The 16,626-nt window shown below is 50.0% G+C and overlaps 1 protein-coding gene across 1 annotated transcript in view; it reads left to right on the forward strand.

The window, feature by feature from the left end:
• The first annotated feature begins 12,885 nt into the window (after positions 1-12,885).
• The window catches only part of ONECUT3 (one cut homeobox 3), a 77,614-nt gene continuing 73,873 nt past the window's right edge, over positions 12,886-16,626 (forward strand). The window contains exon 1 of the mRNA XM_035119273.2: positions 12,886-13,966. Within this exon, the coding sequence (XP_034975164.1) occupies positions 12,886-13,966 (1,081 nt within the window). The remainder of the gene's footprint in view (positions 13,967-16,626) is intronic.

Raw genomic sequence — 16,626 nt, forward strand, 5'->3', positions numbered from 1 at the left:
CACCCTCGGAAAGCTGGCTTGCGGTCGCCTCTGGACAACTGCGGGCGAGTCGAGGCGCCAGGAAATTTTTTCCCAGGGTATATCTATCGATTGCCCCAACAGAGAAAACAAATCTTTATGTGTCGAGAGCTGAAGTGTTTATGATAGATCTGCGGGGAAGGGGGAAGGAGGAAAGGGAGGAGCTGCCGCCGCCAAAAACAACAGCAACACACAAATGAAATAAAATTTAAAAGCCCTGGTGTCCTTTTTTGACACACCCCTCCTTCCTGTGCTTCGTTTTTTCTGCTTTCTTTCTTTCTTTCCATCCTCCTCCCTTTTCTTTCAGTTTCTTTTCTTCTTCCTTCTTCCTTGGCTCTAATAGGCTCGGCTAAGGGGTTGTTGTTGTTTTAAAGCAGGCACAGGCAAACTCGGCCCTCCAGATGTTTTGGGACTACAACTCCCACCATCCCTAGCTAACAGGACCAGTGGTCAGGGATGATGGGAGCTGTAGTCCCAAAACATCTGGAGGGCCAAGTTTGGGGATGCTGTTTTAAAGTGTTGGAACTCATTCTTTCCTCCATTCACCCTCTATGCCAGGCATCCCCAAACTTCTGCCCTCCAGATGTTTTGGACTACAATTCCCATCTTTCCCAACCACTGGTCTTGTTAGCTAGGGATCATGGGAGTTGTAGGCCAAAACATCTGGAGGGCCGCAGTTTGGGGGTGCCTGCTCTATGTACTTACACACACATAATGCACACAAACACAACTCTTCTGTAAATCTCTCTCTCTCCATTACACACACACACACACACACATACACATATACACACACACTTATTTTTCTTCACATCTACCTGTCCATTACACCAGTCATTTTCAACCCATGTGCTGTAGCACCCTGGGGTGCCGAAGGATAGTCAGGGGTGCTGCGGGCAACCCTGTCCCTCTTCCCTTCCCTCCCTCCTCCGATGCCCTCTCGCTTCTCTGCCTCCCAAAGGCTGGCACAGCAGCCCTGGCTACACGCTCCCCAGGCGAAGGGTGCCTCTGGGGCTAGAGAGCCCAGTAGATTACATTCCACGTAGACAAGTTCACGGGAGGCAATGTTGTCTGTCCCCTGTCGGAGGCAGTAGACCTTTGAATGGCAGTTGCCGGGGATCGCAGGTGGGGAGAATGGCCTCTGTGCTCATGCGCTGCTTTCTTGCTTCACATTGAGGCTTCTGGTTGGTCCATGTGAGAGCAGGATGTTGGACCAGATGGGCCTTTGACCTGGTCCAGCAGTGTTCACTGATACAACAGCGTTCCATTCATTTTGGTTCATAGGCCCATGGGCTCCTCACCTGGCTTAACTTGTCCGAGAGCAGAGCTTTATGCAGCGAAATTGTTTCCCTTTGGCAGATAAAGGAACCCAGCGCCGGGTGTTGTGGTGCCTTATAATCAGGAGTGAGTGAGTTGTGGCCTTCTAGATGGTGCTGGGCTCCAATTCCCATCATCCCCAGGAGGAGCCACAACTGTGGGAATGTTCAGGGAGGCAGGAGATGATATTTTGTTTATTAATATCCTTCCTAACTTGCATTTGCAAGTTCCTTAACTTAGCAGAGTTTACATTCCCCTTTTAAAAGCACAGTGAATAGCTGGTTGCAGGCTCGTTTAAGCCTCTCACTATTAGATTCCTGGTGAGTCCTCTTATATCCCTCTTAAAAGAATAAACACACAACAATCTTATTTACCTCTCTCGCCCTGATCTGGCCACAGTGATCCATGCGACGGTCACCTCCAGGCTTGATTATTGTAACTCGCTCTACGTGGGGCTGCCCTTGAAGCTGACCCAGAAACTCCAGCGGGTGCAGAATGCCGCGGCGAGGCTCCTTACGGGGTCCCAGCCGTGAGATCACATTCATCCAGTGCTTTACCAGCTGCACTGGCTCCCGGTGGAGTACAGGATCAGGTTTAAGGTGCTGGTCTTGACCTTTAAAGCCCTATGCGGCTTGGGACCCTCGTACCTACGGGACCGCCTCTCCCGGTATGCCCCGCGGAGGACCTTAAGGTCCACAAACAACAATACTCTGGAGATCCCGAGCCATAAGGTGGCTAGATTGGCCTCTACTAGGGCCAGGGCCTTTTCAGTATTGGCCCCGACTTGGTGGAACACTCTTTCGCAGGAGACCAGGGCCCTGCGGGATTTGTCATCTTTCCGCAGGGCCTGCAAGACAGAGCTGTTCCGCCTGGCCTTTGGGTTGGACTTAGTCTGACCCCTGTGTTTTCCTCCCTCATGGCTTGGATTTATGGACTACTTAAATCAGGCTGCATTTTAAATTTTAATACTTTATTTTAATCTGTATTTTAATTAATTGCTTTTTATGTTTTATTGTAATTTTATTGGTGTGAGCCGCCCTGAGCCCGGTTTTGACTGGGGAGGGCGGGGTATAAATATATTATTATTATTATTATTATTATTATTATTATTATTATTATTTCAATAAAAGAAGTTTACTCGCATCATCAGTGCACAGTTGGATCCCTGAAGGTAGACTTAGTTACAAAGTATATTCATGTGGAACTATCCCATATGGGAATAATCCCAGTGTCCTTTATTGGCTGGAAGCCAACAGAGAATCTCTAGCTAAAATGATGCTGCTCCTACGAATGGAGGAAGTCAGAGAGAGAGAGAGAGAGCGTGCTGTGTGCCTTGTGCTTTTGTTACCTGAACAGGTAAGGTCATTGCCCACCTCTAGTCACATGCAAAGGAAGTAGGCCCCAGCCAGGAGGAAACAGGAAGTTCTGACTGGCTGGACCAAACATTCCTTTGCATGTCCACTCTAGGAAAACAAGGAATGTTGTATTTGACTGCTGCTTACTTATCACATCCCACAATTGTTTACCTTTGGCAGATAAAGGAACCCAGTGCTGGGTGTTGTGACACCTTGTAAACAGGAGGGAGGGAGTTGTGGCCTTCTAGAGGCTGCTGGGCTCCATCTCCCATCATCCCCAGGAGGAGCCACAACAGCATCTCCTTGGAGCTGTCCCAGGTCCTGAATAACGTGACCTTGGGACTAAAACGGTGTGAGGGACTTTTGGCCCTCCGGATGTTGCTGGAGTACAACTCACAACATCCCTCACTGTTGTGTGGGAATGTCCAGGGATGCAGGAGAGGATATATTATTTGATGATATCCTATTCCAACTTGTGTTAACAAGTTTCACAATTTAGCAGAGTTACATTCCCCATTTAAAGTCACACAGCGGATGCGTTGCTCAGGTTCGCTAAAACCTGGTATTTTCTCCTTTATTCCCTTCCTAAAAGATAAGACACGACACAGTCTTCTATAAAAGTATAAAAAGAGTTTACTCACATCATTCTGTCCACAACAGGATCCCAGAAGGCAGACTTAGCTTAGAAAAAGTTACATACACCTGGAAAACTATCCCATAAGGAGATAGCTCCTTTGTCCTCTCTTGGCTGGAAGCCAAGAGGGCATCTTCGGCTAAGCAGATGTTTCTTCCTCGATGAAATGTAGTCGGAGAGAGAGAGATGGCGGCCAGTCCTATGCTTTTGTTACCTGCACAGGTGAGGCCACACCCACCTCTAGTCACATGCTAGAGAGGAAGTCTATCCCAGCCCAGGAGAAACAGGAAGTTCCGACTGGCTGGTCCAGACATCCTCTTCTATGTCCACTCTAGGGATGTTGTACTTGACTGCTCTTGTGTTTCACACCCCACATATTGGCCATCCTATCTGCCAGGAGCCTCCAACAACATCTGGAGAACCAGGGGTTTTTTCCCATCCCTATTCTGTTAAGAGGCATTCCCCTCTCTTGGGAGGCCAATGCTTCTTCTAAGCAGTCGTTCTTCTTTCCATCTCTTGGATGCAGCAGGGAATGCTGCTTCTTAGATCAGGGAATGGGGGGGGGCTGGACCTATAACCCAGGCACAGGCAAACTCGTCCCTCCAGCTTTTTTGGACTACAACTCCCATCCTCCCTGACCACTGGTCCTGTTAGCTAGGAATCATGGGAGTTGTAGTCCCAAAACATCTGGAGGGCTGAGTTTGCCTATGCCTGCTATAACCCAAGAGACGTTGCTGGACTCCAACCCCCACAATCCCTGTCTATTGGCTATGCTCGCTTCTGGGATTACTGGGGCTGAGAGTCCTACAGTATCTGAAGAACCACAGCTTCTTAATGGTGTTATAGGTTTTGGGTTGTATTTACATTACCTGTATATGAAAAGCAGAAGCACTGAAATTCATCGGCGGCTAGTCTTGTCCATTCGGGTTGGCCTGGAGTAGGATTAACATTGGACCTTTGTTTTTTGGTAAATTTATTTACAGTATTTGGGTTTTTCAAATTAAATTTTTACAGTAACATATTAACATACAATATAGAAACAAGATTCCACAGAATCTACTGGACTTCCCTCCTCCCCTTTGTGGGTCCTTTGGTTAATTCATTTCCTCTTGCATCAATAATAATAATAATAATAATAATAATAATAATAATAATAATATATTATTGATACCCAGCGCATCTGGCTGGGTTTCCCCAGCTACTCTGGGTGGCTTTCAACCGAATGTTAAAAACACAATACAGCATTAAACCTTAAAAACGTCCCTAAACAGGGCTGCCTTCAGATGTCTTCTAAAAGTAAGAAAGAATAGTAAAAATCTTTTGCATCTCCATTACGTCCAAAAATCACCATTAAACTACAAGTGTTATTCCATTAACATTTTTAACCATTTTAGAATGGTTTTTAAGATATAAATTTCCCTCATTCCTTATTAAAATTTTGGTTTCCTGATTTCTGATTCTTCCCGTCATTTTTGCCGTTTCGGCACAATCCATCAACTTGATCTGCCGTTCTTCTCTGGTAGGGGCTTCAGCTTCTCCCCATCTCTGGGCTAGTAGCAACCACGCAGCCGTGGTTATGTACAAAAATAGACTTTTCTGCTGCCTTGGGATTTTGGCACCTAAAATTCCTAAAAGAAAAGCTTCGGGGGGGTTTTAAAGAAAAAAATATTTTAAACTTTTTTTTCAGTTCATTATATATCATTTCCCAAAATTCATTTACAGTGGTACCTTGGTTTAAGAACAGCTTAGTTTGTGAACAACCTGGATTAAGAACGCTGCAAACCCGGAAGTACTGTAGGTGTTTCAGTTTGTGAACTTTGCCTTGGAATAAGAACATGTTTCTCTTCCTGTTGAGTGTGTTCCATTTGTAAATTGAGTCCCTCGCTGCTATGGGAAAGCACACTTTGGTTTAAGACCTTCTGATCAGCAAGCCCTAAGCTCTGTGGTTTAACCCACAGCATCACCCGTGTCTGTAGAGCACCCTAAACCAAGGTACCACTGTACTAGCTTACATGTCCACCAAGATTAATGTTGGACTTAACCCTATGGGTGGTAACAAACTAAGTCGTATTCACAGTAAAGGTAAAGGAAACCCTGACCGTTAGGCTCAGTCATGGACGACTCTGGGGTTGTGGCGCTCATCTCACTTTACTGGCTAAGGGAGCCGACGTTTGTCCACAGACAGCTTTCCAGCAGGACTAAACCGCTTTTGGCGCGGCGGTACACTGTGACGGAAACCAGAGCGCATGGAAATGCCGTTTACCTTCCTGCCGGAGGGGTACCTATTTATCTACTTTCACTTTGACGTGCTTTCGAACTGCTAGGTGGGCAGGAGCAGGGACCCGGCAACGGGAGCTCACCCTGTCGCGGGGATTCGAACCGCCGACCTTCCGATCGGCAAGCCCTAGGCTTAGTGGTTTAGACCACAGCGCCACCCGCGTCCCTTGTATTCACAGTAGACGCATTCAAATCAATAAGTTAGATCCAACCTATACGGAACGGACCCAAGTCACAGTGCAAACCTAACCACGTCTACTCAGAAGTAAGTGCTGTTGAATTCAGTGGGATTTGATCCCGTGTGAATGGGGCTAGGATTGCAGCCCTAGCCATGATCTTTAATTCAAAACGGTTGGCTCTGATGATGACTAAAGTTGGATAAAGCCCAATGCACGCGACTCGTGTCCATTGATTTCAGCGAGTTTGCTCAGAGCATGACTTAATTGGCCAGGGAATGCAGATGTGAAAAAAAGAGAGGGGCTTAAGTTGCTCTACAGACACGGGTGGCGCTGTGGGTTAAACCACAGAGCTTAGGGCTTGCTGATCAGAAGGTCGGCAGTTCGAATTCTCTCGCATGTCTTCTCTAGCCTTGACTGCCTCTCTCATGGATCACATCCCACATGCACACCTTCCAGCTTGTCAACATTCTTCTTAAATTGTGGTGCCCAGAACTGGACACTGTGTTCCAGGTGTGGCCTGGCCTGATTCAAACAGAGCAATTTCCTTTGTTCTTCCTATTCGTCTGGTGTGCGAAGAAATGGACTCCCTCTAAGCAGCAAATGAGGATTTTAGGGAGAAGGGGGTCTGTTCGAAGCCTACATCACACACACACACACACACACACACACACACACACACAGCATAGCTGCCAAGTTTTCGCTTTTCTCGCGAGGAAGCCTATTCAGCATAAGGGAAAATCCCTGTAAAAAAGGGATAACTTGGCAGCTATGACTACAGCAGACATAAATTTCTAGGTTCGGGGAGGGCTTTAAATAAATTAATAAAATATTGTGGGTGTGTTGAGGGGAGGGGGAACTGAATCATGCAAAAACCTAAATGTCTTGGCTTCGATTGTATAAAGATTGACCTTGCTAGTGTGCGGAAGGCCCAAGCTTCGGGAAACACCCTCCTGTCCCCCAAAGGATTATCAGTGGCTGTGGGGAAGCAGAAAGACTTGACCATACAGTAATATTCATCTGCCACGTGAAGGAGACTTCCAATCCTACAGAGGATGCGATTTAGCACCTTAGCTACATCCATTTTTCTTCCACCTAGCTTTTTCTACAAAAGATCTTCCCTGGTGGTTTAAAACAGCCTTTCCTCCTTCCTTCCTTCCTTCTTCCTCCTCCTCGTCCTCCTCCCCTCCCTGCCTTACCACATTTTCTGGCCTTTTGCCTAATGACATTGTATTGATTAGGCTCCAGCAACGGGGTGTCACTGCCCAGTGGAAAGGAGAACAAGCCAGCATAGCTCAATTATATTTTATTAATTACAGAGCGGTTGGGGAGAAGAAAGTCCGGCCAACGTCACCAAGAGTGGGGGTGGGGTAGGGAGACAGATTGCACCGCAAGCACCCTCAGCCAGGCCGTTTGGAAAACAAACAAACAGGGCAGAGGGGATTTCATTTTCCCGTCTTTGAAATATTTCCCCCCCTGATTGTGATAATAGTAAGGAAAGATACACACACACACACACACACACACACACACACATATATATATATATATATATATATATATATATATATATATATTACACAGAGAGAAAAAAAGAGATGCTATTTTAATTCATTATTCAACACACACAAGGTTTATTGCATTTATAGCTCAGCTTCCCCCCGCCCAAGGAGTTCGAGGTGATGAACATGGTTAACCCTGTGGGAATGTTCAGGGTGGCAGGAGAGGATATATTGTTTAGTAATATCCTTCCTAACTTGCGCTAGCAAGTTCCTTTATGCCGCAGAGTTACATGCACAGCACATAGCTGGTTGCAGGCTCGTGTGAGCTCTCACTATTATACAATTCAGTCTGTCTCAGATTGAATTGTACGTTCCTGGTAAATTCCCTTGAATCCCTCTTAAAAGAATAAAGATGCCACAATCTTATTCAAAGTCAATAAAGAAGTTTACTCACATCAGTTCACAGCTGGATTCCTGAAGGCAGAGGTTACAAATCTGTACATGTGGATCTACCCCATATGGGGGAATAATCCCAGTGCTTCTGCTAGCTGAGAGCTAGCAGAGCAGTCCTAGCTAGAAGCTGGTCAAAGAAGGAAGTCAGAAAGAGGGGAGTGTGCTGCCTGACACATCCTTTTGTTACCTGCACAGGTGAGGTCTTGCCCACCTTCTATCACATGCAAAAGGAAGGATGATTCAGTCAGGAGGAACAGGAAGTTTCAACTGGTTGGACCAAACATTCCCTCGCATGTCTTCTCTAGCATTTCAAGGAATGTTGTTCTTGACTGCTTCTCCTGGATCACATCCCACACCCCACAAACCCCAACTCGCATCTCATTTAATCTCCTCAACAACCCTGTGAAGTAGGTTAGGTGTGAGAAGCGTGGTATTGTTAAAGTAATAAATAGAAATTATATAAGATTTAGAGTTTACTACGGATGACATGTAAAGAATCGCAGCAGGAGGTGGAATGAGGAAGTCAATAGATTGGAAATAAGGGTTGTAGTTAGAATTTTTGTTTTTGTATTTTCTTATGTTTTGCATTTTCTTTGTGTGTTTTGTAGTTTTGTATGTTTTGTTGTTTGAGAAAATCTTTAATAAATACATAATAAAAAGAGAGAGAGAGAGAAGCAATGGCTGGCCCCCAAGGCCATAGGAAAACAGGGGATCCAAACCCTGGTCTGCTGAGTCCTAGTACCCAACCTTCTAACCGCTACACCACACTGTTTCTCTCACGTGGTCTACCAACAGAATAAGACTGTGCAATGATTGGCAGGCCCGCGGAACAGTTTGCAATGTACTGAAAACAATAAAGAAATAATGACAACCAATTATTATTTATGAGCTGTTCGACACCGCTGAAGGAGTCTCCAAACCACATTTCAGAGCATAAAAATATGGGTGCATATATTTATTTATTTATTCATCCATCCATCCATCCATCCATTCATTCATTCATTTTCGCAGCTATTCTGTGAAATGTATATGCAGCTTACGCAACGGGAAGCCTCCGATCAGTTTACAAATGAACAATCCAAGAGCATTCATGGAAATGTGGGGGCCCGTTAGGGGGTTGGAAATTGCTTCGATCCAGACAGGCAGCAAATGAAAGCAAGGCCTTGAAAGGGATTGTAACCCTCCAATGCGAGCCATTCACATTTAGGCAGCAGGAGCTAGAAGTCACGATACCAAGGTGGAACCTCCAGCTTTAGTAGCATGATACCAGTGAATACCAGAAGCTGGAAAGCAATGGTGGTCGAAAGGATTGCCTTCATAACCTGTCTTCGAGCTTCCTAGGGTTGTAAAATTGTCCACTGCTGGAAACAGGGGGCTTGGAATAGCAGGTCACTTCTTGTCTTCTTACATGAGGAATGGGGGACCTGTGGCCCTCTGGGATGTTGCTGAGCTCCAGCACTCATCGATCCCAGAAGACAGCATGGCCAATGGTCAGGGTTGATGGGAACTGCAGTCCAGCAATGTCTGCAGAGCCTCGGGTTCCTTACCATCTTCCAACGATCACCAGTGTCAAAAGCAATGACTGAGTCTTCAACATCAGCTTCGTTGGACTGGTCATGTTGTGTGGATGGTTATCATCTTCCAAAGCAACTCCTCTATTCCGAACTTAAGAATGGAAAGCGTAATGCTGGTGGTCAACAAAAGAGGTTCAAAGACCCTCTCAAGGCAAATCTAAAGAAATGTAGCATAAACACAGACAACTGGGAAACACTGGCCTGCGAGCGCTCCAGTTGGAGAACAGCCTTGACCAAAGGTGCCATGGGCTTTGAAGATGCTCGAACTCAGGACGCAAGGGAGAAACGTGCTAAGAGGAAGGCACGCTTGGCAAACCTTCACCGGGATCCACTCCCACCCGGAAACCCATGTCCCCACTGTGGAAGGATGTGTGGATCCAGAATTGGCCTCCACAGTCACTTATGGACTCACTGCTAAAACAATGCTATGGAAGACAATCTTACTCAGCTACAAGGGATCGCCAAAGAAGAAGACCCCATCTTAGACCAAAGGTCAGATACTTCAGGACCTGGGACAGCTCCCAGAGGGTGCTGTGGTGGATTCTCCCAGGGCCAGATCATATTAAATCCCAAAGGAGGGCCTAGTGCTGAACCAGGTCTAATCAGTAGTGAAAGCCCAGGCAAGGGAGGGTGGAACAAAGAAAGCCCCCCCCCTGCTTTAACACACCATTTCCTCACAGCTGCCCACATCTGTCCTTTTCCAGATGAGATACTTCCCTCCTGAAAGAGCCTTAAAAGTCCACAGGTAGAATAAGCAAAAGGGAAACAGATCTGATTGTTTCTGAGGTCATGTCCAGTTCCTGCTGCGCTTGTATCAACGAAGGGCAGGTTAGGACTACTGTATATTCCTTTATTATTAGACAAAATCCAGTGTTGGATTACGTAGCTCCATTAATTTCAATGGGCCTACTTTGAGTAGAATGTAACTGGAGACAACCCAAAGAGAACTGCCTTTATTCTTCAGCTTAAAAGCTGAAGCAGAGTTTTTGGGTATTGGGGGGGGGGACCTGGGCGGGGAAGCTGAGGACCAGCAGTTGAAAGCAGGCACCGAAGTCTGGGGATGCCTGGTGTAGACAATACTGGGCTAGATGAACTGTCAGTTTCTTCGGTTCCCGTTAAAGCAGAAACATGAGGACTAGGACCTTACTTTCTAGGGGAAGCTCTTTTGCTCAGTGGTAGATCTGTTCTTGGTGTGGTTCCCCCCCCACACACCCCGCCCGCCCTCCCCCTGTAAGTTAAGGAGGCTGTCTCTGAGCATAGCTAGAAGTACTTGGACCTGAGGCATCAAAGAAGACGCTTTGTGGAGGGGTAGGGGGGGCAGGCTGCTTAATCCGGTCCCATTAGGAAACGCTCCCCTCCCCCTCCCCCCAATACTTCCCACAGACCATCTGCGGAATCTTTTCTCTCTCCCTTCCCCCCATGAGCTGGAGCGATCGATAAGGGCAGAGCGCGGGGAGGGCGGTTGTGCTACAGCGGAGCGCCGAGCCACTCCTGTGAGCCCCCCCCCCACTCCACACCGTCTCCAAGGGCCGGTGGTGTTGGGGGGGGATATCTAGGAAGCAGAGAGGTCATCTTGGGACTGTGTGGGGCGGGTAGAACGACCCCCGCAAAGGTTAGGCAGATGAGAAGCCTTGGTTGCAGTAGGGGGTGGGGGGTGGGCAAGGTTGGCCTCCGGTGTGGACCCCCGGCCCTGCCACACGCGCAGACACACACACACACATACACACGCCAGAGCGCGCTCAGAGCCTTCCCCTGCGAGGATAGATAGACCAATAGAGCAGAAACGCCCGTGATAGATGGAAGCAGAGATTAGGCGCGATGGAGTGTCGTGATGTATGGCTGGCTGATACAGTCGGGGGGCGAAGGCGGACGGGGCCGAGGGGCGAAGAGGGCAGGCGGGGCACGGGGCGCTTGCCTCAAGAGCTCAGCTAACCTGTCCCAAGACACAGAGGTCCAGTACTCTTTCCTTCCTTCCTTCCTTCCTTCCTTCCTTCCTTCCTTCCTTCCTTCCTTCCTTCCTTCCTTCCTTCCTTCTTTCCTGTCTCTTTTCCTGCTCCTGTCTCTTTCCCTGCTCCCTCTTTCTTTCTTTCTTTCTTTCTTTCTTTCTTTCTTTCTTTCTTTCTTTCTTTCTTTTCCTTCGTCTCACTGCTTCCTATTTCATTCCTTTTTTTATTTCCTCCAACCCCTGCTCCTTCCTTCCTTCCTTCCTTCCTTCCTTCCTTCCTTCCTTCCTTCCTTCCTTCCTTCCTATTCTTTCCTTCCTTCTCTCTCTCTCTCCCTCCCTCCTTACTTCCTTTTCCACCCCCTCCCTCAATCTCACCCCTCTCTCCCCTACTTCCTTCCTTCCTTCCTTCCTTCCTTCCTTCCTTCCTTCCTTCCTTCCTTCCTTCCTCCTTCCTTCCTTCTTTCCTTCCTTCCTTCCTTCTTTCTCCCCTCTCTCCCTCCTTCCTTTTCCACCCCTCCCTCAATCTCACCCCTTCCTTCCTTCCTTCCTTCCTTCCTTCCTTCCTTCCTTCCTTCCTTCCTTCCTTCCTTCCTTCCTTCCTTCCTTTTTTCTTCCTTTCTTTCCTCCAACCCTTTCCTTCCTTCCTTCTTCTCATTGCTTCCTTCCTGTTTCATTCATTTCTTTCCTTTCCTCCAACCCTTGCCTTCCTTCCTTCCTTCCTTCTTTCTCCCCCTCCTCCCTCCCCTCTCTCAATCTCACTCCTATCCATCCCTCCTTCCTTCTCGCCTTTGCCTTCCCCACAGATTCACACTCTCCCCCCCCCCGCCCGCCCCACAACCTAGTTGAAACTCTCTCGCTCAACCTCCAGCCGCAATTGATTTTATATCGCTATTCTCCCTTGCCCCCCGCTGCTGCCTCCCCCCGCACCCCCGCTTTCCCCTCCCCCCGCCCACCTCCCAGCACTCGCCTTTCCCTGCCTCGCGTGTGTGTGTGAGAGAGGGGGGGAGGGGGCACACATCCTTGTCGCTTGTCGATGCCTCTACAGAGAGAGAGGCAGAAATCACATTCATAACAGGCACCAGAGAAGCCACACTGAGACTGGCAGGTGGGCGCTCGTTAGGAGCACGCTGGGCAGGTTGTGAGCCGTGTGTGTGTGTGTGTGTGTGTGTGTGCTTGGGGGTGGTGTCGGTGGAGGGGGGGGCGGACAGACCGTAGCTGGGCGCCGTGACGTCAAGGGTAGAGGGAGGCTGAGCCGAGGAGCAGAGCCGCGCGATTCGCAGCCACGGCGGACAGAGGAGGAGGAGGAGGAAAGCAAGCGAGCGAGCGGGTGAACGGGCGAGAGAGACAAGCCAGAGCCGAGCGCCGAGAGGAAAGGAGCGCCCATCCCCGCAGCTTTGGGCAGGAGGGGGGTGGGGACCCGCCGCCTCCGCGGCCCCTGAGCCCTGCCGCTCCCCCTGCGCGCGCGCCCAGAAGAGATCCGGATGGAGATCTCCTGAGATGGATCTGGATTAAGGCGGCGGGGGACGCAGGAGGGGGGTGGGAGGAGGAGGGAGGAGGAGGCGGAGATCCAGGAGGAGGGGGGGGAGGGGGAGGGGGGAGGAAGGATCGCCTGGCAGGGGGAGAGCGAGCGAGCGATGGAGTTGAGCCTCGACGGGCTCGGCAACCTCCACCAGGCCGGGGAGCTGTTGAGCCCCGCCGGGGCGCACGCCAGGCAGCCTCCGCCTCCCCCGCCGCCTCCCCCTCCGCCTCCTCCCCCGTCGGCGCACCGCAACCTCGTCTCCTCGCACGGCCGGCCAGCCATGGTCTCCAGCATGGCGTCCATCCTCGACGGGGCGGGAGACTACCGGCCGGAGCACACCCTGGGCGGGCCGCTCCACCCTGCCATGAGCATGGCTTGCGAGTCGCCGTCGGGGATGAGCACCTACACGACCCTGACGCCTCTGCAGCACCTGCCGCCCATCTCCACCGTCTCCGAGAAGTTCCACCACCATCACCACCCTCACCACCACCCGCACCACCACCCGCACCACCCGCCGCACCACCAGCGGCTGTCCGGGAGCGTCAGCGGCAGCTTCACCCTCATGCGCGAGGAGCGCAGCTTGGCCGCCTCCATGGGGAACCTGTACGGCCACTACCCGAAGGACATGCCCTCCATGGGGCAGGCCCTGTCGCCCCTCTCCAACGGCCTGAGTCTACACAACGGGCAGCAGTCGCTGGCCCCCTACGGGCCCGGCGCCCACCTGGCCGGAGACAAGTTGCTGTCCCCCAACGGCTTCGACCCTCACATGCTTTCCAGGAGCGAGGAACACCTGGCGCGGGGTCTAGGGGCTCCGGGCTCCGGCATGATGCCCTCCCTCAACGGCATGCACCCCCACGGAGGGCACCCCCACGGGCAAGCCAACGGCGCCCTGCTGGGCGAGCGGGAGAGGCAAGCTTCGTCCGCGTCGGGCTCGCAAGCCGGGGGCTCCGGGCAGGTGGAGGAAATCAACACCAAGGAAGTGGCCCAGCGGATCACCGCCGAGCTGAAGCGCTACAGCATCCCGCAGGCCATATTCGCCCAGCGGATCCTGTGTCGCTCGCAGGGCACCCTCTCCGACCTCTTGAGGAACCCCAAGCCGTGGAGTAAGCTGAAGTCCGGGCGCGAGACCTTCCGAAGGATGTGGAAGTGGCTGCAGGAACCCGAGTTCCAGAGGATGTCTGCCTTGAGGCTGGCGGGTAAGGTGGCTTCGCGCTAGGGACTAGAAGCCTGGGTGCTGCGTGTTGGGGTCTGGAGAGGGCTGCGGGGTGGAGGGTGGGAGCAAAAAAACAGCTGTAAATTTCACACGCATTACAAGCGCACACACATGCACACACTTGGCCGCCTGGACGCGCGCCTCTGGAAGAGGGAAACGGTCGTCTGAACCCTGCGGAGCGGACGCGGGGAATGTCATAGGCGGGAGGGTGAGAGAGAAAGAAGAGAAGGGGGTCTTCTAGGGGAAACCAGAGGAATCATTGGGGAGCGGGAGGGGTGTGCTTGCGAAAGGAATGAGACAGGAACCCCTGCCCCTACAAGAAAAGAGGCTGGAGGATGATTTACAGGTGTGTGGGTCAGGATGCGTGTATGCTGATTCGCGGTCCCGAGCCTCAGGGAAAGTGGCGGGCGTGTGTGAGGATGAGCTCCGGCAGAGATGACACCACCCCACCCCCCGCCCATCCCCTCTTGACGGCATAACTTTTTTATCGCCTCAATTTGCGACGCTTTCCAGGGTAGGGGCTTGGGTCTTTTCACACGTTCCATCCCTGCCCGTTGCCGCGTGTCGAAAAAGGGAGCGACGGCGTTCCAGGGAAATGGGGGGGGGGAGATGCGCAAGGCCAAAACGCACGATCGATGTTTATTCAGTCTTGGGCTTCTTCCCCCCCCCCCGCCACCCCCGCTTTTCTGCATAATATACATTGTGGCCTATTCCTCTCTCCTTTCTGTCTATGAATCGTCCTGATCGCTGGCTGCATCTGGGGAGAATCGCAGGGAGCATCTGGGGAGAATTGCAGCGCCCTAGGGTCTCTGCCGCCTCAGGAGTAAGCCCACTTGGGTTGAATGGGCCTTACACCCGGGGCAAGAGAGCGCGGGAGCTTCCTTTATTCATCCCTGCTCGGAACAGACCGGTTGGAATGGAAAGGGCACGACCAACTTGGGTGCGCAGCGCTCATTTCAACGTCCCTCCTCTGATTTAGCTACAGCCCTGAATATTTTATCCCAGAATTGATGATGGTGCTAATGCCTGGTGTGAGCCACGTGTTAAACACGCAGGCACAGCGTTCCGACGTGCGCAAGAGCAGAACCCGGGTGCTAGCGAAGCACGATCCGTTTTCTACTTCGGTTAGAGTGACACACACACACAGAAAGAGAAACACGCGTCGGTCCATCCATCCATACGTTTTAGGACACCGAGTCCCCTCCGTCCTACCTCATGGGGTTGTTGTTGAGGATTAAATGAGGCGGGAGAGAAAACCACGTAGGCCACTTTGAGCAAAGTCTTGCTCAGAAGGATACCCACTGAAACGAACCAAGGCCCAAGCTAGCCGCGCCTACCCGTTTCCATGAGTCTACTCTGAGCAGTGCGTAACCGTTGAAGGCAAAACCTACAGAAATGCAGGGGGTCCGCTCGTCTCTCAGTGAGTCTCTGAGCAGGGCTGAGGCACTTTATGGCGCGCCAGGCGCGCGCGCGATTCCGTTCGTGCTGCGATGCCCACAGACGGATGGGGGAATAGGCCGTTTCAGGATCCAGAGGGATCAAGAGGAAATGAAAAAAAGAAAGGGCGGGGGCGAGAGAGGACGCGCGGGTCTCTGCCTGCAAGGAACTTGCAAAGTCTAAAATATGCAATTGCCTCAGGGATCGAATGCAGTTGAATGCGCATATTTACACTACTCAGTTGTGATCCGCTATATATGTATATGAATGGGACCTGCTGACGGGCAGGTAATAATAATAATAATAATAATAATAATAATAATAATAATAATAATAATAATAATAATAATAAAACATCTGAAGGCAGCCCAGTATAGGAAAGTTTTTTATGCTTGATGTTTTACTATATTTTTATACAGTATGCTGTAAGCCGCCCAGAGAGGCTGGGGAAACCCAGCCAAATGGGCTGGGAATAATAATAATAATAATAATAATAATAATAATAATAATAATAATAATAACGCCCATCTGACTAATTGCCCCAGCCAATCTGGGCTGCTCCCAACAGAATATTAAAAACATAATTGATATTAATATTAATAATGGTCAAATGAATGAACACGCTTAACCTACAGAGAGGGAATTCTCCTCCGCCTTACTCATTTTCGCCTTCTCTCATTTCCCTTATCCATCTGAACGTTTATTCTATCTATCCATCTTTCGCCAGCCGAAAGTTCGCTTTTAAACAGATTGATCCTTTAACTGGCCATATTAATAAATGAATCCCGAAACATAATTTCCCATTGCTCGCCCGTAGTATCTCCCTGTCTGGTTGTACCCTTGTCAATCGTGTGCGCGCGCGTGGACAGATTATACACGGTCTTGACAACTTGGCAACTGCGTTTCGTTCACAGCAGATTTTCGCTGATCAATGGGTGTAAAGAAAAATGTGTGCGTGTGTGGTGTCTTTAAAACGCCGTTTCCTTTTAGACGATTTTAATATTATATATATATGGCATGCGAATAATAATATATAGTGTTGCGCCCTGCTCAGAGTAGACCCTATGAAAGCAAGGGACATGAATAACGAATGTCAGCTCCAACTAAATTATACTAAAAGTAGGACCTCTTGAAATCGATGGGCCTAAAATCTTTACCTCCGTGCATTTCAGTTTGAGCCAACCTATAGGCAATTTTTCTTGATGG

This window comes from Zootoca vivipara, chromosome 6 (genome assembly GCF_963506605.1).
Source record: "Zootoca vivipara chromosome 6, rZooViv1.1, whole genome shotgun sequence".
Lineage (NCBI taxonomy): Eukaryota > Metazoa > Chordata > Lepidosauria > Squamata > Lacertidae > Zootoca > Zootoca vivipara.